The 22112-nt window shown below is 38.2% G+C and overlaps 1 protein-coding gene across 1 annotated transcript in view; it reads right to left on the bottom strand.

Moving 5' to 3' along the window:
- WAPL (WAPL cohesin release factor) overlaps positions 1–22112 on the bottom strand; it is a 127969-nt gene that overhangs the window by 5591 nt on the left and 100266 nt on the right. The window contains exons 8-16 of the mRNA XM_074958773.1: positions 20102–20213; positions 15873–16100; positions 9913–10024; positions 8600–8697; positions 8127–8203; positions 6008–6183; positions 5582–5697; positions 4346–4507; positions 1735–1942 (exon numbers count right to left, since the gene is read on the bottom strand). Coding sequence (XP_074814874.1) covers positions 1735–1942; positions 4346–4507; positions 5582–5697; positions 6008–6183; positions 8127–8203; positions 8600–8697; positions 9913–10024; positions 15873–16100; positions 20102–20213 — 1289 coding nt within the window. The remainder of the gene's footprint in view (positions 1–1734; positions 1943–4345; positions 4508–5581; positions 5698–6007; positions 6184–8126; positions 8204–8599; positions 8698–9912; positions 10025–15872; positions 16101–20101; positions 20214–22112) is intronic.

Raw genomic sequence — 22112 nt, 5'->3', positions numbered from 1 at the left:
GGAGGGGACACCCTGACATTAGTTCCCCTCTTCCCCCCTCCCCTGCACAGCAAGCAGGAGGCTCTGGGGAGCAGTTCCAAGGCAGAGGGCAGGAGCAGCACATGGCATTTGGGGGAGAGACAGCTGAACTGCCAACAACTGGTAACCTGCTGGGCAGCTGCTAAACAGGGAACTTAGGAGAGCAGGGAGCTGATGGTGGGCTGCCGGTCCACCCTGGTTCCAAGCCCCCACCAGCTAAGCTGCAACAGGCTGCTCTTCCTACAAGCAGTGGACAAAGCAGGCGGCTGCCAAACAAAGTTATAAGGGAGCATTGCACAACTGTAAACGAGCATGTCCCCTAACTGATTAGCCACGTATCGAAACATTAACCAGGACCACTTTAAGTGAGGAGTTACTGTACTTAAACATGGCAGCCATTACATAGGCGCAATCTCACATGGCCTGGGATATTGGAACTAATTACCAAGAGGGAATATTGGCTCAAACATCAGGGTTATTCACTATGCACTCTAAATAGCTTTATTATAAAAACTTAATACTACTACAAGTAAGGTGCACACACAATACAAAATAACACAATATCAATATAGGAATACATGTGAATCTGGAAGGATACACCATCCTCCCTCCAACTCATCTAAATATCAGTTATCCTTCATATATTTTCTTTATTACTACTAATATAGTATCTTCCAGCTAGTGACCAGAGAAGACTTTTCGGCACACCTTGGACCAAGCACTAGAAGACAAACTATAAATGGGGAGAAGGGAGGAAGAGGACAGACGAAGCGTAGGTGGTGAGAAAGGAATTCAGGCAGAGAGTGGAGCTGAAAAGTGAGACAGGAAATCTATTTGGAGGGGAAGGAATGTGCTGGAGGGGGACAGGCAAATGAAAGGAGATTGTGCATCTGAAGATCTTCATTCTCCAGAGATGGAGCAGGTACATGGCCACCTGGCCCTGCAGATACCAGAGCTCCTGGGAGGGCACCAAGCCTTGAAACATTTCCATATACAAATTTTAGCTGCATCTGCAAGTGGATGGAGATTGGAAGGGTGGGGAGAGATAAAGACTGTCTGGTGTGTGACCCAGGGAAAAAAGTGAGAGTCGGGATGAGGAAAGATTCTGAGGGACATACAGAAATATTGTGGGAATAGAAAGGAATCAAGGAAAAGGGAAATGGGGAGATGCAAGACAGTGGAAGAGAAATAAACACGGGACTTAAGAAAGAGGCAAAGAGATTAGCAGAAAAACTAAACCAAATGAGAAAACCAAAAAGGAGAGAGAATAGGGGAAATGAGAAGGAAAAGAGAGACTATTAAATAAAGGGAAAAGAGAGAGAGACCAATTTCAAGTTTAACAGTAAGCTCAGGCAAGTGTACAAATGGCCACCAGAACGTTATGTAGGAAACCTTACTGTATTAATGTGTCAATGAAACAAAGTCTTTAGAAAAGAATCTGAATTGAGGTCAGGATCCAACAAAGTGAAAAGGGTATTATTGCTTCCTTCACTCCTCATACTCCACAGCAACTGAAATGCTTTTGTTCAAAACTTTTCAGAAGTTTCACATGTGGACAGACACCAAGCTGAGGACACTTCAGCCCAAGGGGTTATACGTCACTGGAAAGTGGAGATTAGAATGGAAACACTTACGCAATCTTCACTACAGAGGCAGCTATATTGCAATCACACAGCTACTCCCCTCCCTTCATCTGACCAAAACCAACTGATATACCTTTATTAAGGTCAAGTTCTTCATCATCCTCTTCCTTCTTATCTTTCTCTTCAGTATTATCTGCCTTTTCTGTGGAGACCCACTGAATCTCTCCACTTGTCTCTTGCCATTCTCCACTCTTATCGTGCTGTGCTGTAGGAGCTTCTTTGATCAACTCATCTGTCTGGCTCTCTGCCAGCTGTGCTGCTCGTTCACGCTCAAGGAATAGCTGGTAGGAAAATTTGAGGAGACGTTCAGTTATAGGCCAAACTCGAAACAATACACTAATATTTTGAAATGTAATTTCCCCTTCCTATGCATACACCTTCCCATAGTTTTATTCTTCAATATTAGTCTTATTAATGACACTGGAGGAAAGGATTAGAATTCAAAACTATCTTGACAGAAGTAGTCAGACAGAAGTCGTCTAAATTAGAAGTAGTCTAAATTAAACAGAATGAAATTCAATAAGGACAAATGCAAAGTACTACACTTAGGAAAGAATACTCAATTGCACACACACAAAATGGGAAATGACTGCCTAGCAAGGAGTATTGAAGAAAAGGATCTGTGCGGGATACTGGATCAAACTAAATATGGGTCAACAATCCAATACTGTTGCAAAAAAGCAAACATCATTCTGGGATTTCAGTAGGAGTGTTGTAAGCAAGACAGGAGAGAAGTAACTCTCCCACTTCACTTAGCACTGAAAGCGTTCAAGTGCATAAAAGGCTGTTACAAAGAAAAGGATGACAAACTGTTCTTAACTACTGAGGACAGGACAAGAAGCAATAGGCTTAAATTGCACCAAGAGAGATTTAAGTTCGACATTAGGAAAAACTTCCTAACTGCAAGAGTAGTTAAGCACTGGAACAAAATCACTGGAGGTTTTTAAGAACACGTTAGACAAAGATATCAAGGATGATCTAGAGAATAGTTAGTCCTGCCTCAGTGCAGGGGCCTGCACTAAATGACCTATTGAGGTCCCATTAAGTCCCACATTTCTATGATCATTATCCTCTTTTTAAAAGGATTATACACATACATGACAAATAAGGGTGGAATGCCCCATGGTAAAGATCAAAGGCAACCTGATTCACCGCTTTGAAGGATAAAAATACAAGTTAATATAATTGTTTGAGTCAGAAACTCTCTCCTGAATAACAAATACAAAATTTTCTTTGACACTCTGGAATACCCAAACAGCACTTTTCATTTGTAAAACGTTCAGGATGATATTACTCTTATAGGAATCTCTGCATTTAACTTATTTTCCTGTTCTCCTCCACCCTTCCTTTTATGTCCTACAAATTCATAGTCTTTTTCCTGTAATCTCTATTTTTTTGTGTCCTCCTAATTCCTGTTTTAGTTTATTTTTATGCCAATTTTTTGCCCTTCCCCTAAGTTGCTCCAGCTCTCCAAAATGATCCACTCCATGCATGAGTAGAGCAACAAAGTTCAAACAACAAGTTCTGTACTGGCGCTGCCGGATAAGCAGTAAGCTCCCTGTTTGTACTTCAGTTCCGAGTTTAACTTCTAGAACACCTTTTTGAGCAGCCCTTTGCAAAGAGATGTATATTTAAGCATTGTTCTTTTCTATTACTCTGTGTAGTACTTTAATAACTGATGTCTGTTGTATCTGTAGTACACTCACACGTATGAGTCACTACATGTTTCTGAATAAAACAAAATTGTGACTTCAGTTTCACAACTGGGAAAAAATATCAACCTACAAAAAACAGCAAAAATCTGAAAGTGACCTCAAACTATCACAACATATATACACCTCACTTTGTACAGGTACTGACCTAAGGATTTATCTATGCACAAATTGGAGCTGAAGTTGCTAAATGGGTTTTAATTCATACCTGTAGTAATTTCAGGAGAAGTCTCTATACGGACATTTATTTCAGATTGAGTGGTTGTAATTAAACTGAAACAGGACACTCAATCCAAAATAAGAGCATCCACACACAGACTAGCACTGAAATAATTAAAGGTGTGAATTAAAATCCATTTAGCTACTTCAACTCCAGTTTGTGCCTGATAAGCCGATATAGAGTGTCAGCCTGTTTCACAAAGGAATAATTCTTCATGGCTTTTTTTGTTTTTATGATTTAGTCAATCTGAACATCCTGATTCATTGAAACTGATATGATTCATGCTATATATTGGTAAATAACATGTTATGTCAAAGTAAATTTCTTAAAATTCAATAAAGATGTAATTTTGAAAAGCCATTCATGAAAGGGGGTATGCAAGACAAATGTAGCTCATGATATTGTACTAGAACTACAGCGGGTTTAAACAAATCTAGAAATAAATTGGACACAAAAAAACTTTAGTGTGAATAAAAGCAGCCTTTCAGTGTCAGAAATAATGGTACTACTGTCCTTTATATGGAAAACAGCTTCTGCAATAGAGGGCACTGAAAAAAGAAAAAGTATTGTCACTGGATAACTAAGTGAAAGCTATGGGGGGAAAACCACAATAGGTTCTGCATTTTTGTAAGGTTCACAGGAATAAAAAACCTTTGACATGACACTGCCTCTTGTTAATTCACATTTCCTCCATAATCAAGTAACTTCAGTATTACATGGAGAACTGTTTTGTGACTAAAGTTGCTACTTACCTGTACTAAAGCCTGAACAGCGTCAATCTGACCAGTTATCTTTATGCTCTCATCCCCTTCTCCTGAACAGAATGAATCAAAAGAACATGATGTTTCCATATTGACAAGACAGTGTCTATTCCGAGCACTATACTCTACCAGATTGATCAGCAGACCCAAGCCCTGGAAGAATCAAAGTCAAAGAAGATTATCTACAATGAGGAAAAAAAGGATCCAGATGCACTGATAAATACCATTTTTATACTTTAGCTGTGTGGTGCTCACCAAGGTATGGGTACTCCTTTATCAAATGGTCTGATGTACAGAATATGGCCAAATTAAAAAAAATTAGAATCAGAAGTTAAGTTCCCACATCCATATTTAGGCACCTGAATAAGTGGCCAGATTTTCAAGAATGATGAGTACACAAAGCTTCTCTCAGCACTTTCGAAGCTCTGGCCCCTTATTTATAATAGAGATATAGAAGCCTAACTTTTGGCTCGCTTTTTTGAAAAACTTGGCCGATGCATTTTATCTTTTGCCATTTATGCCACGTAGATTTACTTCACTACTGTCAAAAGAGAAGCAAAGTACATTCAGCAAACAAAACCTGTCCCAAACTGACTACATATACTGTACTTCTAAACTTGAATGGACACTGAAATGAGAGTTTTTTTCTTCTAAAGTGAGTCTAAGGTGATGTCTCCTGTTCACCCAATTAACAGTGGACTTTTACCACATTAAATATATATGGATTACTTCATCAACAAAGATTTTGTACTGTACGGCTCCCATTTCATTCTAAATTCTCATTTTGTAATGTCAAACATCTGTTTGTAAAGAAACATTTCTAGGCATTCTATTCGCACACAGTTTGACCTAATTTTTAAAAGCTTTGTTACAGACTGTAGTCACATAATGGGCACCTTAAAAATCCTTGTACAGTGCCAAGTTTATTCCTTCAAATTCAGTGTTGGTTACTCCTGAAATTCTTATTTTTCATGATTTGGGTAATGTTTAGGCAACAAATCCTTAAGTTATTAAACAGTGTTTCCTCAGACCATACAGAGGTAATGCTTCCATTGACTTCAGTGTGACATTTTCTTGAGAAAAAGCTCAGTAAAAACTTTAGAATATGGAAGTCATCATGAAAAACTGAAGTAGTTCAATACACATAAGACTGGGGCAAACTCATTCTTTATATTAATAAAACAAAGGGTCTTTTTACTACTCTTAGTTTAAAGAATGGTATCTTACCAACACCCGAATATCAAATCTCTGTTCTTGAGGTAGGAACTTTGGAACTTGAAGCACACAATTCATAGCTGTGCCTATCAGACCATCTTGTTCACCCGTTTTTGTGCTGCCCCACTCTGTTTAAAAAAAAAAAAAAAAAAAGTGGTCAAGCTTCTAAATTTTTAAACAATTTTTTAATAGCATGGAAACATTAACAAAACAATCTTTTCTAAAAAACAATTAGTTTGTCCAAGACGCTTTTCTTATTAACAATCTATTTCCCAGTCCCCATCCAATTTCTGGTGACAATTACTGGTTACTGTATTGCTAAGATCCAGCATACATGAGCAAATTACTATAGAATTTAGGAGGCTAAACATGGTTGGTAGGAATGGCCTACCTTATACTGTTTGATATACAAATGCAAGCTCTGGAAAGATCCCTTACCATTATCATTTGTTAAGTTAAGTAAGACACCAATGATGGCCCTCATGCAATCTTCCACTGCTTTACCCACATGATTAGTTACATTCTGGTGAGGCAAAGGCTTGCTGTATGGTAAACAGATGCTGTCTTCAGCACGGTTATATCGCTGGATCAACTCCTCACAATGCTGCAATGCTCTGAAGATAGAAAATGCAGAGAAGACATAATTAAGTAAAAGTACCAGGGCATTTTATCTTTCATTATATGTGCATGATGAAAAAAATGATATAAATGTGATGTCTATGCAAAATGTGTTCTATATTATCTAAATGTACTCTAAAATTAATTTTTTGTTCTGTATGTGCCAGAGTTAATTACCTCCATTTCACAATAATTAAATAAATGCCAACTGACTTTCCACCAAGATACAATACACTTCATCAGAACCCTAGACTATGAACTTGATTCTTTACTTTAGATCAAGTTTATGTTGGCATATGTGACAAAGTGGGGGTGGCGTGGGGGGTGTTCTTGTTTTTTTTTTTCAATTATTTGCATGCAGTAGGGGTGGGACACAGTTTCCCTGGGTGTTACTGGTTTAACAAGGTGATGGGAGAGGGAGTTTGTTGTTACAGAGGACCAGCGAGGGAACCTGGGATCCCAGCCAATGGCCTGGAGAATGAGTACCCCAGTGACTGATGACCGGGAGGCCCAGCTCGGGAGCCACAGCCGATTCTGGCCAGTGGGAGGACAATGGGCTGCGAAGAGAGGATTCCAGTGACCTGACCAGCAGGTTCCAGCCAGAGGGGGCCAGAGGACAGCTGAGAGGAGAGGAGGCCTGGGTGACCCTGTTTACCTGGAAAGAAGACAATGGATACAGGTGGGGTTTGGAGGAGGTGATATCAGATGCCCAGCTGGGAAGCAGGGGGGCTTGGGGCTGAAGAGAGAGAGAAGACAGAGCCCACTTGGATGCAGGGGAGACTTAGATGTGCTGTGCTGAGGGAGGCCAGGCTTGAGGGCCCTGAGAGTTTCCTATGCTGTGTTCAGACACTCAGTAAACCCTCCTGTTTTACGCTGAGAGTCACTCTGGTCTAGAGAACAGGGTTGGAGTGGAGGCCCCGAGGATCCAGAGCGAGTGGACTCTCTGAGGGGACCCACAGCAAGAGACAGGCATGCTAAGGCTCAGAGAGGTGCGGATCCAGGAGGCGGAGAGGCTTAACCCCGAGAGAGAGTAGACCCCCGAGAAGGGCTGTCACACTGAAGGGGGTTCCCCACACGGGGCCAAGAGTGAGTCCGTAACAGCATAACATACAATTTCATGGATTTCGGCAGTTACATATAAAACTGGGAAAATGCAGTTGAGAACCAGGATCTAAATCACAAATACACAAAGGTCTAAATAGAACACTACATAGGAGATTTTTTTTTTTTTTCCAAGTACTCACTCAAAATGTCCGATTTACCTGCCAATCATGCTTGAGATACTAATACCAAAGCATGCTTCCATTGGCTAGGTAGGGTCGGATTCTCAGCCCAGTTTTATCTCCTTTTTATCCTCCGAGTGGTACAAATGGGATGCAATCTAGTAGCAACTGGCTAGTTGAGAATTCCTCCAAATTCCACAGATGGCAAAGTGTAGAGAAGAACAGAATTCCACTATGCCAATTCTAAGCCAATTCTTTGGAACATAGCCAGCTTCTCTCACTTGTATCAGAACCCAGGCAGCTTGCAAATCAGGTAACCAGCACTAGCTTTCTAATGGTCCACACCTCATATGCCCAGAAAAAGTCTTGGCACAGAATATTCACTACTTTTCTCATGAAGAGAAAATAGTAGCAACGTAATAGTTTTATTCTAAACTATTTTAACAATAGTAAAGCATTACTGATTTTATGTTAGCTATGTTTACACTGGCCTTTTCCCCCCCACTTCAATTTCCCACCATTGCGAGCACTAGTGTAGAGAGTGTGCTCCAGGCAAGTGATAGTATTTTGTCTATATTCACTTAGCTACCACCATTTCCATTCCACTGGTTGTAGCAATATTTGGAAATTCTAGGGGAATAAGCATACATTGTAACCATGGCCTGTGCTTATTTTTGTCATACCATGTACAAAAATATCGTCTTATGAGAACTTACTTAGCTGATGAGACTATGAGCTGAGAGTCTTTGTATGCTATCAAGTAGCTTTGATTCTCTGGGTTATGCACGGTTACCTAAAAAGGAAAAACAAAAAAACAACAACAGTATTAGGACTGACCTTTTGTGGGAAGAAGGAAGGAACACACAATATTTCTCTTCTTTACTCACCACTTTATTTCCTCATCAATATTTACAAAAACCAGTCAGAAGGCAAGATTGAAATTGCCACTTGAAAACCTTATTCTCCATGTGTATTTTTACTTTTTTGTGACAATGTTCTCCTAAGATTTTATCCTGTACCTGGCCCCACAGAAATCCACAGAATGCCCATCTCAGTTAGGTCCTACAGGACCCCATCATCTCATACGAATCCATCTCTGGTGTCATAAACAGAGCAACTATGTGCAATAATTCAGCAGAAAAAAAATCAATTATCCCATCAGGAAGACACTATACCTGCTCATACTTACGCTTTCTAAGACCCGTAAACATCTTTCTGCTCCCCATAATGAAGCAACCAATTTTTCTTCGTTTTCGTCACTGCTTAGGTGATCCACACATTCTTTGACTAAGTAATAAAGAGAGCAGCATTAAAGAGGTCTTTCTGAAACCTGTACTTGTAAAAGTACAAAGAGCAATGCATACAGTAACAGCAATTCTCCCAATACCTCATCAACCCTATTTGTCACACTTTTACAAAGTTGCTTTATTAATAGGAGTGTGGTGATCATAAAATGAATTAGTATTTCAAAAAGTGTTCTATTTATCATAGTAAAATCCTTTTAAAGAAACACTTTTAGCATGGTCTCGGATATTTTATGTATGCCAAAGTAACACAAAACATCAGCTGCCAAACAATAATGATGTGAATAAAGACTCCTCCATACTATTATTTAAAAGATGGAAAACACTTAAATAGGTTTGTCAAGAGGAGAGAAAAACAAGTTTATTTTTCTATTGACCAAGAAGAGATTCTACAGCAAACTCCTATGGCACAGAGCTGTAGATGACTCAGCACATTTTTTGACGAGTAAAGAAGCAGAGATATCTAACACTGTACAATACAAACCTTCTGAAGCGAAACCAAAGTAAGACATAAGGAATTGGCAAGCTTGCATCTCAAAACTCTCAGCACCAGCTCATTGCTTTTTTACTCTCTTTTACTCAATTTCAAGAGCTAGCCTTCTCCAACTCATTGATATTTGTTTCAACAGAGGCCTTCCTTCCCATATTTTCACCACACTTCGAGCAAAGTGCACCTACAAGTATCTCAAAGGAGCTCAAACTTATGTCTTTTTGAAGAGCTACTTTCTCTGGAGTGTCTTGGAAAGAAAATGAGTCTGGAAAAGGACACAATATTCTAGAAGGGGTATCACTGGCGCTTTGTGAAGTAACAGAATTCCAATACCCATACATGGTATATAAGACAGACAACTCCCCAAAACCCAAACTCCTAAGTTGCCCAACTGGTATCCTATTATCCACCTGAAACAACACACACACACACACACACACACACACACACACACACTCTATTTAGAATTCAATCTGTTTTCAATGCAACATGTTACACTTTAACGAGGCATTAATTTTTCCCAACAATCTGATGTGGAAGTACGTACTTTTTGGTAGTTTTAAGTAGAAGATGCACATTTTTCTTTCCTCTTACCATAATAGAAATTAAGAAAAGCTGACAAATTAAGGAAAAATCTTCCCCTCATAAATCTATGTCTAATTCATTTATACTTTTTAATACATCAGAAACTAAACGTATTCAATATACCTTTATCTACAATATGATCAAGACCACCTAGAAGTCGCAGCTCTTCTTTAAACCAGTCCCCTGCTCGTTTTGAGGTGAGAGACAGTAGTGTCTCCATTGCCAAATGCCCAGTCTGAAAAAGTCAGAATCTAGAATTAGTAAAGTAATTCCATTGACAACTGCACCACAGCATATAAAAATACCTTCTATTAAAAAAAAATAAACTTAGGGACTTTAAAATATGCAATAATTCTGAATCCATGAATTAACAAGAAATTGTACTACTGTTTAGCTACAGAAATCATTTCATGAGTGAACAATAGTTTGACAAGCATTACAGATGCCTCTCCTGTGCTGAAAGACATCCACACCACAAGTCTATTGAAAGCAATTGACTAGAGATATGGACAGTGAATCCAGTAGTTCAAAGTCCATATTTCTATGTTTCGAGGAACTTAAGAGTCATGGCTACTGTCAAAATAAAGTCATTTCAGCGTTTAACTCAAAAAACTCCATAAGCTCACTGGAAGTTCATCATCCCATTACCTAACTGAACAAAAGTTCTCTGTGTGGAACAGCCACCAGAGGGAGCAAGCCAAACTGGCAAGTGTTTAAAAGAAGCTTGACCAAATACTGACAAGGGAATAACAAAAATACTTTTGCACTTTCATTTTTATATTTCTCAATTTTGCCAATATTTTAGAAGAGTCAAACTGTCTCCTTTCATTTACGCTTCCTGTTATCAAACACCAAACTGAGGAAGGAAATGGCCAAATCAGCCAGGCAGCAGAAAATAAGGAGAGCCACAGAAAACACTGCTTCTCTGTCTTCTAGATACATTAGCTTTCTCCTCTTGCTAAAAATGTTTTGACTTTACATCATTAATTTTTTTTTTTTTTTGGTAAATTGGCAGGACAACAACGTTTCACTGGGGAAAAACCTTCAGTATTTACAATATTTTCTATATTTAGAATAAAGAATACTTAGGACACACCAGAAATACTGCGAACATTTAGAAGTTTGAGGGCATTTACCAAATAATTACTCCCTGCCATGTTCTTACCAAAACATGTGCATCCATGAGCTGAACCATTTTAGATTTTATTTTGATGATTGCTTTAGTAAGGCTAATGCCAATGCAGCAACCATGGACAGAAACAAAAGATAGCTTTAAATTATCTGTGCAAGATATGTAACCTATAGAGAACTGCACAACAATACAATACTGATATTTTCATCACACACTAAGGATACAGGTAAATCAAACCCTAGGCCATAAACAAATCTAGTAATTTCATGTGTACTACATAAATACAACAAATAAAAGAGCAGATAAAAGAGGAAAGGTTTTCAGTAGAGATAACTGAAGACCACCCCACTCCTAGGCTTCACGCCTGAGCCACAACTTCGAAGCACTGTTTATGCAGCTATGGAATTGATGGATGGATACAGCTATGGACCCTTCAATGGAGGGATCTGGGGCCACATAGGGTATTGCTGTGCACAGCATTTTGGGGCACTAGAGTGAGCACGGCTAGCCCAAGTCTGCCAACCCAGCTGGGAGACTATGGCTCCCACATGCTCCAAAAACACTGTAAACATACCCGATGGGGCCTCAGACACTTCCACTGAAGGTCAACATTCTTAAAGTGTTAAATTGCTTTTCAAGGAAGAGGGGAAAGTAGAAGATTAGAGTAAATATGCACAATCATCCCTCCCAAAGAACTGGTTACAGGCAGATAAATGTCTTTTCATCTTTGATGTAGCCTCCATACACTCTCAGTGGTGAGAGTTTAGTTAGCAACACAATATTTTGAGAGATGAATTAATGAAATCTATTTTAACAAAGAACATAGAACTGCCCTTCCAAAGCAAGCCAAGTCCACAAACAAATGGAGTGAGTAATGCTGCGTAAAATACTGAACAGAACTTCACACAGAAGTCCTGCAGATTGCTATGATGGAAGTGTTCCAGAGACATGTTATCAAGGTTTCCTCCTTCACCCTAGAAGGATGAGTTCTAAATTGACATACTGACACCTGAAACAAGCCATCACATATTCAGTGCAAAATCTAATCCATTTTGATAACTCTTAAGTGGAAATGACACTACCCTTACGCTGATCCCAAAGGCTATACATTCAGGTAACTTCCTAAATATCTAAGCCTGTGCAATGAAAACTCAAAGACCACCTAATATCTACAATGAGGATTTGGGAAGGCAAAACAGAAGATTGTCTAGTCAGAATTTGCACTATTTTGGATAAAAATTACGTCAACCAAGTCAGTCTCCTTGGTGCCAGAACAGACATGGAATAGGACTCTGAGAATGCCACCAATTTGTAGCTGGACATTTCAGGACTAGATGTTGCCTGGAAACGCAATGTATTTTGGCAACATATCGTAAGGTTGTTTGTTTAGCTGTGAACTAAACAGCCAAATTAAAACAAATAAAATTGACCTCCAATTCAGCCTCAGGACATCTGAAGACCAGAACATTCTTAGGTCCATAACCATGTGTTAAAAAGCCTAAGAAATACTAATCACCTAAAACTGAAATGCCAACCATATTGTGTTAGGTCATCATAAACCCCTTAGCTGTAGCTAGCAGCCATAAGGTCAGATTATTTTCCTTAAAACAATTCAACTCCTTTCACTGACATAGAATATTGTCTTCTAATGCCAATTTCAATTTGTTCCATAACTGAAAGTTTGAGAAAACTAAGAGGAAGAATGACAGAATTACCAAAAAAACCATGCAAATGGAAAAGCCAAGGCAAGGCATGTTTTCTTTTAATCTGTGTAAAATGGAACACATAATGTAATTTGGGGATTACTGCTAACAGCTGAAGATGCTATGTCTAGAGATAACACCTCTAAGAACGTCAATCCACAGATTTTTGACAAAAACTGATTTTAAAAAAGTATCAGACTGAAAAATTGTGGTAAAATTCAAAACAAAAAACCTAAAAAGCATTAAGGAAAATGTATTACACAACTTAACACTGAGGAAAAACTGAAGCTTATAGTAACATTTGTTACACTGAAAAATAGGTTATATTAGTCATACCATCTAGGGGTAACATACTACAGTATCAGTTGTACTGTTCCAGATCAGACCAGTGGTCCAGCTAGTCCAAGGTCCTACTCAGTGTGTTCGCATTTCTTTTAAACATAGAATTTTGAAAGGCTTATAACCTATCCATTATTATTTGTGCTAGGATGAAACTAGCAAGAAAAGTCTCATGCCAGCAGCTTTAAACTAGGGCTGTCAAGGGATTAAAAATATTAATCGCACTGTTAAACAATAACAGAATACCATTTATTTAAATATTTTTAGATGTTTTCTACATTTTCAAATATATTGATTTCAATTACAACACAGGATACTAACTGTATAGTGCTCATTTTATATTTATTTTTATTACAGATATTTGCACTGTAAAAAACAAAAGAAATAGTATTTTTCAATTCTCCCACTGCAAGTACATTGCAAGTCTCTATGATGAAAATTGAATTTACAAATGTAGAATTATGTTAAAAAACCCTGCATTCAAAAATAAAACAATGTAAAGCTTCAGAACCTACAACTCCACTCAGTCCTACTTCTTGTTCAGCCAATTGCTCAGACAAACAAGTTTGTTTACATTTGCAGGAGATAATGCTGCCCGCTTCTTGTTCACAATGTCACCTGAAAGTGAGAACAGGCATTCATGGCACTGTTGTAGCCAACGTCACAAGATATCTATGTGCCAAATGCCCTAAAGAATCATATGTCCCTTCATGCGTCAACCACCAATCCCGAAGACATGTGACCATTCTGATGACTGGTCCTGCTCGATAACTATCCAAAGCAGTGTGGACCGACACACGTTCATTTTCGTCATCTGAGTCAAATGCCTCCAGCAGAAAGTTGATTTTCTTTTTTTGATGGTTTGGGTTCTGTAGTTTCCACATTGGAGTGTTTCTCTTTTAAGACTTCTGAAAGCATGCTCCACACCTAGTCCCTCTCAGTTTTTGGAAGGCACTTCAGATTCTTAAACCTTGGGTCGAGTGCCGTAGCTATCTTCAGAAATCTCACATTCGTACCTTCTTTGAGTTTTGTCAAATCTGCAGTGAAAGTGTTCTCAAAAACAAACAACATGTGCTGGATCATCATCCGAGACTGCTATAACATGAAATATATGGCAGAATGTGAGTAAAACAGAGCAGGAGACATACACTTGTCCCCCAAGGAGTTCAGTCACAAATTTAATTAAATGCATTATTTTTTTAATGAGCATCATCTGCATGGAAGCATGTCCTCTGGAATGATGGCTGAAGCATGAAGGGGCATACGAATGTTTAGCATATTTAGTATGTAAATACCTTGTAATGATGGCTACTGAAGTGCCATGCCAATGCCTGTTCTCACTTTTAGGTGACATTGTAAATAATAAGCAAGCAGCATTATGTCCCATAAATGTAAACAAACTTGTTTGTCTTCACGATTGGCTGAACAAGAAGTAGGACTGAATGGATTGTAGGCTCTAAAGTTTTACATTGTTTTGTTTTAGAGGGCAGTTAAAAAAATATATTTACATTTGTAAGTTGCACTTTTACCATAAAGAGATTGCTCTACAGTACTTGTATGAGTTGAACTGAAAAAAAATAGTATTTCTTTTGTCTGTCATTTTTACAGTGTAGATATTTAATCAAGAGTCATAAAGCGAGGACTGTATATTTTGCATTCTGTGTTGTAACTGAAATCAATATATTTGAAAATGTAGGAAAACATCCAAAAATATTTAATAAATTTCACTCGGTATTCTATTGCTTGACAGGGCAATTAAAACTGATTAATTGTGATTTTTTTAACCACGATTAATTTTTTTGAATTAATCATGTGCGTTAACTGCGATTAATTGACAGCCCTACTTTAAACTTATAGAGGATCTTACAACTGAAGTAAGGTGCTATTTGCATCTACACAATTTATAAATACACTGCAGTTTATACTATGGCTACCAAATTGGATGTATAAATTGTTCATGTATTTTACATCAAATCAAAATGGTATATAGACGCTCCATTTCAGAGTGTTAGAAATGTGTATTAGTAGTACAAAAGGGCTGGTTGAAGTTTAGTCAAGCAATCCATTGACAAAAACGTATTTGAACAGTACTCAAACAGGAAAACTCCCTCCTCTTTTTTCAGTATCTTTTTGGGCTTTCCATCCCCACTGTATAACAAAGGAAAGCACCTGAATAAACTGGTACTGGTCACTGTTGGGAGGCAAGATTTTGGAATAATTGGACTGCTGGCCCAATCTGGGATGACAGTTCTTATGTAAGAACTTTAAAAGGCCCAGAAAAGCAAGGGTATTTAGAAGAATCAAAATCTTTACCTCATCACATTACACTTGGATATTGCATAACTATTTAACTGCTTGTTGATACAACACACCTGGAGCAGCTTGAGAATAATTTCAGCTTTAACTGTGAATTTTACCCTTCTACAGACAAACCATTAGTGTTATTTTTACCTAATTTTGATGCATGACATATTAATCATATATAGTAGATCAAAACTCGGACACAGTCTGGAAGCAAATACTGCTACCAAAACTTTATAAGCTCATGTTTATTTCTTAAATAATTATAAACCTGTTACTAGCTAAAATAGGACTATAATTTGGTGAACTGCAGACAACTGCAGAACTATTGTAGCTTATTGTATAGATTTAGAGTAGCCTTGGTCTAGAAAAGAATTTGTAAATTTAAAGATGAAAAAGTATGTACTGCACATAAGAAGAAGATTTTCTATACAGAAAACAGATGAAAATTCAGACTACTCTTGGCCCCCTAATAGAGCATCACAACGTAAACACTTAGTTGTAACAAGCATTGAAAGATAGCTGTTGCTAATAAGTTTCGTTTTACCAGGCATTTCACTTTAGATTAGTTTTAAAACAGATCCTTCACACACAATCATGAAACTCACCGTGATGTTTTCGAGATCAAGATGTTTGTTGTGAACAGTTTCACAGAGCCTCCGGATTTTTTCCTTAATTTTGTTCATGTCTTTTTCATTAAGCAGCTTGGCAGAAGAAGCGTCTTGCTCTAACTCCAAAAGACGAATCATCAGATCTAGACTAGCTCTGTCTAGATCCATGTTCAAACGATCTCTACTCAGGATGTACATAAGAGCTGCTGTACAAAGTGACAGATTCTTGAAAACAAAAAGACAATATAAAATTGTAGCAGCACCTGTTAGATGAAGAATGTACAGCACTTAAATGAAGATTTTTTTAATAGACAAAGCTGGTGATTTGGGGGAAGAAATTTGTCAGACTTTGCCTATGTCAACACTGAAGCTAATAACTATAACAGTGTCCAAACACTGTTTTTTCTAGCAAGATACTAACACAGTTTTCCTGGTCAATGTAAGCAAAGCACATATCACTTCTTGATTCATTTTACAAAATCCTGCTAAAGCAGCAAAGCATTTGAAAGTTACCCCAAAGCAGTCAGTGGTGCAGAGAGAAAAAGCAGGTGGAAACTTCATGAGGTGGCGGCAATGCAGAAGGGAATTATGGGAGAGATAAGCGAAAAGGGGAGGCAGCAGGGTGCTGGGGATATTATTTGCAGGGAGTGAAATTTTGGTTAGCTAGGAGGAAGGCAAGAGAGAGGAGATAGAAATGAAGGTGGAAGAGGCTGCAGGGATGAGGGCCGGGCCATATAAACATCAACCCAGTGAGCAGGAAATCACTATCTATAGTTGGTTAGGGATTCCTAACACAGAGCCTCGTATTCTTAGTGAGGTCTGCCGTGGGGATTCCCCAAACCCAGGAAAACTTTACCCATTGAGGTAAGGCTTCCCCAGTCTTGCCCACAAGAGGCTAGGTAAGAACCCATCCTCCACTAAGTTAGCAAAGAGCTGAGGTCTTTCCCCTAATGTTTTCATCCTCTGGAGAATTGGGAGATGAAGAGTGTCCTCTCCTTGTTAAAAAGAGGGGGACACCACCTCACCCTTCCTCAAGAAGAATGCAAGAGTAAATCCTCATGGAGATTCAAAAAAAGCAGAGGGAGGTTTCAGGGCTCAGATGCACAAAGATATTTAGTTTCCTAACTTCCACTGAAATCAATGGAAGTTGGAAGCCTAAATATTATTTTGGATGTGGGCCAGGGTGCCAGAGGTGGGTGGGTAGGCAGAGAGTAAACATGAAAAGGGTCAGTCTATTGGTTACCAACCCCACCTGCTAGTCTTTGTGCAAGGTCAGCACTTTTCTTGAATTTGTAATTAGTTGTCCACCATTCCAGTGGACCTCCAAGCAGTGAGCAGAACTTTCATGGAGCTCAGAGCTCTGCCGGGCAGACACCCTCCAGAAACCCTCAAAGAAGGTGCTGACCTTGTTGACATCTGAAGGGACAGGAACTGATCAACAGTAGGCTGGTCAGATGGAACAGAAATAGAGAGGAATAGGCACTTGTTGAAATTAAAGGCTTGGTTGTTTGTATGCAGACATCAAAAGATCATCAGGGTGACTGCCTTTACACCACAACCTAAAGGCAACTGCTCTATAGACATGCTAAGATCTCTGTGGGGACAGTCACTTCTAACTTCAAAAGCTTTCTTGCTAACCCCCACAGGCCTTTGCTGCCCATCTCCTCCAGTGTACTCCCACTATTCAGCTTGTTCTGCATTCATACTGCACCAGTTCCCTCCCTCCATTCTCCAACCCCTATTTCCTGCCACTTCCATACACACCCCAATCCAGTTTTAAATGTTTAATCTGGACCACAACAAGGGACATAGCCTGGAGGAGTGGGGGTAAGGGGGAGGGAGAAGGAGAGAGATGGCATAGACTGTGTTGGAGTGGTTATGTTGGGGGGTGTCAATGAGTAGCACAGAAGTAGAGTTTGGAGGAGGGGGTTAAAGAAGATAGGGGAAATGGAAGAGCTCAAAGTTTCTGTACATGTGCACACAGAAAACCACTGAATCTGTTAAGGGAGCTGATAAGCCTCCCAAAGGCAAGTGAAGTAGGCAAGCAGAGAGGCTGGGAGCTTTGTGGGAAGCAGAGAGGTAGCTGAGATGGCAGGGGCCAGGTGGGAAATACGCAGAAAGATAACATGGGTGCCAGGGAGCCCTAGGACAGCAGGACCCTCCTTAAGACACTCTGAGCAAGTAAAGGAGTGTTATTTTATACCTCAGAAAGATTATAAATCCCTAGCTCATTTAAGCAGCTTGGTCATGTCATGTGTACACATCTTTACACAGTGGGCTGTCTGCCTGACAGGGGTTTGGTTCATATTGAATATTTGCTTAAAAGGTTTAGCTCAACACCAGAAAAATAATATGTGCGCACGCAAATTTACATGTGTCAGTTTAGGAGTTCTAAACACAAGCCTGTGATGAGAAGAGATGCTGAGGAATAGGGTGAGGGGGTCAGTGATGCAAGATTTTATAAAATCCTCATTTTGGATTCATCACAATATAAAGTTTTGAATGTTAGGGTTAAGAAGTTTTCCCAGAAAATATTCCTCCAGACAAACATTGGAATGGGGAGGGAGGAAAAGAGAAGAGATGGGTAAAAAAAATAGGGATTATGACAGAAGTCTGAAGGCAACCTTGACTATGGAATTGCAACTGATGCCGCCGTAATAGGGTTTTCGGGGGGGGGGGGGGGGGGGGGGCGACAACAAAAAACAAAACTCAACTCTTGTTACATACACACCAAAAACTGCAGGCCAATTACACCCACTCAGAAGAATTTTGATCTTTGTCATTCTATTTATATTCCAGCTTGTGGGAACAGATGGTAATTTTCAAAGGTTCAGCATTATATTTTAATTTATTCTATATTTCTGAATTATTCACATATTCAAGATATTAAAAACATGTTTTTGTAACTGACAATTTTCATGAAAACAGTTTTTGTTTTAAAAATTAATAATAATCTACTACTCTGAAGCATTCACAGCATATTCTGAAAAAAGATAGTTAATCAAGGAACTGCAGTTTAAATACCAGTTTACCAATTAGGTGGAACAAGTATTTTTCAAAGATGACAATTTGTATTTGGGAATAACTCTGAGATAACTGGTAATTTTATTGTGTCTACAGGGCACCAAAGAATTTATTCATTGCAACTACTGTTTCAAACCCTCATCAAGTAAACTAACTATCTTATTCTCTCAAATCCATTATAGAATATAGTTTCAGTGCAGGTAATAACTGATCATCAACATTTATTTCCAATTATGTTGTCATTTGGGGCAAAGCCTTTTCTCTCTTTCCCAAACTAAATATAGTTACAAAAATGTGCATATATACGATGTTTCCCTTTTCAAAACCTTTCTAAGTCCAAGTGAAGCTAGCACTGCTAATGTCATGAAATCGACACGATGCCATATGGTAGGAGAAGTCCATTTTTCTATTTTCAAGTAACTGTTTCCCCATTTCCTTCTGGACGGGCTCGAGTTCTGTGATGCTCTTGTTGAGACTTAGGGGCAAAATCTATTTCTAATCATTTGAACAAAATTAAAAATGTTAGTGAAACACAGATGTTAAACGCAACAGCAGTGAGGAAGTATACAGCGGTATTATTTCATGTAAAGCATAAAATATGCATCTCCAATTACAGAATATCACACAATTATTGACAAAGACAAACTTAGCTTTTCAGAATGTCTTCGTTCCTATATCTAAAATATATTTAAAAAACATTATATGAAAACCTAACTTTCTTTTTAACATATTGGAAGTGGATGTTTTTACTAAAGTCAAATTGGAAAGAAAAACAGAAAAGTTAACACTAATATTCTAAGTACTACTTTTAAACTAAATGTAATGAATGAAAGTAGTATGAAACTTAAAATGGATAAAGATTTGAAATCATAAACCTAAACTCAGCACCAAAGCTTTTAAGGCTATGAGTTTTAAAAAAGCTTTAATCAAGCCTCAAAAAGAGTGTGTGGGGAAGGATTGGGGGTGTGTGCGTGTGTGTGTTTGGAGAAATCAAGAGTTTCTACCACCTTTGATTGCACGCAAGAGAACACATGCGCTCTCGAATTTCCCAAGTCATGTTTCTGTGTCGACTTCTAAAAAGTCAGGACATTTCCAGAAAAATGCTAAACAAATACAATCAACCTATACTAAAAACCTAATAAGTGCATTTCTATATTTCCATCATCTCCATTCATTTACATATATCAATCCCATTTGAATACCTGATGGTGTTGGGAGTCATCCAGTGTTTTGAAGACCATGGCTACCATTCCATGTGCTCTCAGGTGCATTCGGAAACTGGGCATGGCGCACTTTGTCGCCAAGCTAATAACACTGGAAAAAAACAGACAGGCATTAACGTGTTTTAAAGTCACTACATTTATTTTTAAAAAAGGCTAGTTAAGTAAACTAGTCTAATGAATATGAATGTGTGTCCATCAGAAAATTCAACTGTTTGTGGGCTGATAAAAAGGCTTGTTATATATATTCTTGTAAGGTTTACCGCCCATCTCAAATGGTGAAGATATGCAGCATTCTATTTTAGGATTGCTTACTCATACCGGGCTAAAGTCTGGTTTCTTCTTTTAATGTTAGCTACAATAAATGTTACCCATTTGCAACATAAGTGTTTTAGGAACAACTTTTAGTTGAAAGAAAAACCTTCACTAGTAACACCAACTTGGTGAAGAGGATCAAGAAAAGTGTATTATGAACTGACACCCTCACTATCTGTAATCCCTCCTTCACATACAATATTGTGAAATATCAGTTTAGCCTGCAGTTTCACATAGCTAACCTGAGGCCAGGAGGAGGATTGGATTTTGGCAGGGAAAGTTTGGAATAACCCAAAAAGGCACTTTTTGAACTAGAGGAAAAAGCGGGCCCTGCCCACCAAACCATCAGGTGCACACACCTCTTCCTTCAGATCCTTCCCATCTCCGTTAATGTTCAAAATACCTGCTTACAATGGGTAGTCATGGATTTGGGGGTGTTTTTGTTCCTTCTCTTCCCCCACACACAATTTTTTTTTAAAAAAAGTGTTCTTTTCATAGCTCTAGTTCGGATTGTCTGAGTTTTCAGGTGTACCCAGCACTGCCTACCTTCTGGGTTTTACAAAAGTGTTCATTTAAAATTTGTGAAGTTTCTTAGTGCTATACTCAACTTTGTTTTAAGGAGGCTATATTTCCTTACCTTTGTAATTAAAAATTAAAAAGTTAAAATGTCTCCAATGGTGCAAGAGGAATAAAAAAAATCAGGACTATAATGGAATATTACATTACAAAAAAATCCTCTATGATACCAAAGTAACCTTTAAAAATCATATGAGAATGTCATGTTTAGATCTTTTACAGTCTCCAACCACAGCACAGCATTCAAAGAGGATCAGCTTGCCAACAAGGCTTCTAATTCATCTAAGTCTACTGCTATCCTTACCCCTATATATCATTTTCTTTGGAAAACACACACCTTGCAATTCATTGATTGGAGGAAAGTTCAATGAGTACAAGTTAGACCCAGTTTCCTATATAATTTTAGAAATAGAGAACAAAATTTAAAAGAATTTTGAAAGTTTACAGAGACTCAGTGTATTGAATGTGAATTAGGAATGTAAATACAGTTTAAAAAGTTAACCATTTAAAAATATTTAGTTTATACAGTTACCTGATTAAACGGCTGCTCGGGGGTCAGCCAGCTGGCCAGCCAGCCCAGTGGTTAACAGTTGAGGGTTAACCGGTAAGACTAATGCTTACTGGTTAACCGGTTAACATTTTCCATCCCTAAAGTGAATAACTTAATTCTAAAATTCGTAGTTATATTGATTATTTACATAATTGCATATATAAATAACTCAAACAGGATGATTGAGATTTCTGCAAATTATGTTAAATCAATCAACATTACTGCAATTTGTTGAGCTACCTGGAGGAAACTGTTGATTTAATATCTGCTTTTTAAAGTTCTACAGCTGTTCTTGTTACACGTCAGGACGCCAAATAAAATTTCACTGCCATCTAAATCTACAGTTCAAGGTTTTTTTCTACAATAATTGTAGTTTTGCCACATCTGTACACAGAAAGAATTATACCAGGAGGGAAGATAACAGGGATTTTTATATTGCATTATAACCATTCTCCTTGGTATTTTTAGGTCCACAAACTATACAAAACAAACAGTGATCATGAATAAACATTTTCGGCATGAAAATGTATACATCTAATTCCATTTTTGTTA

This window comes from Natator depressus, chromosome 7, assembly GCF_965152275.1.
Source record: "Natator depressus isolate rNatDep1 chromosome 7, rNatDep2.hap1, whole genome shotgun sequence".
NCBI lineage: Eukaryota > Metazoa > Chordata > Testudines > Cheloniidae > Natator > Natator depressus.
This window is presented reverse-complemented; position numbering and strand designations above follow the sequence as displayed.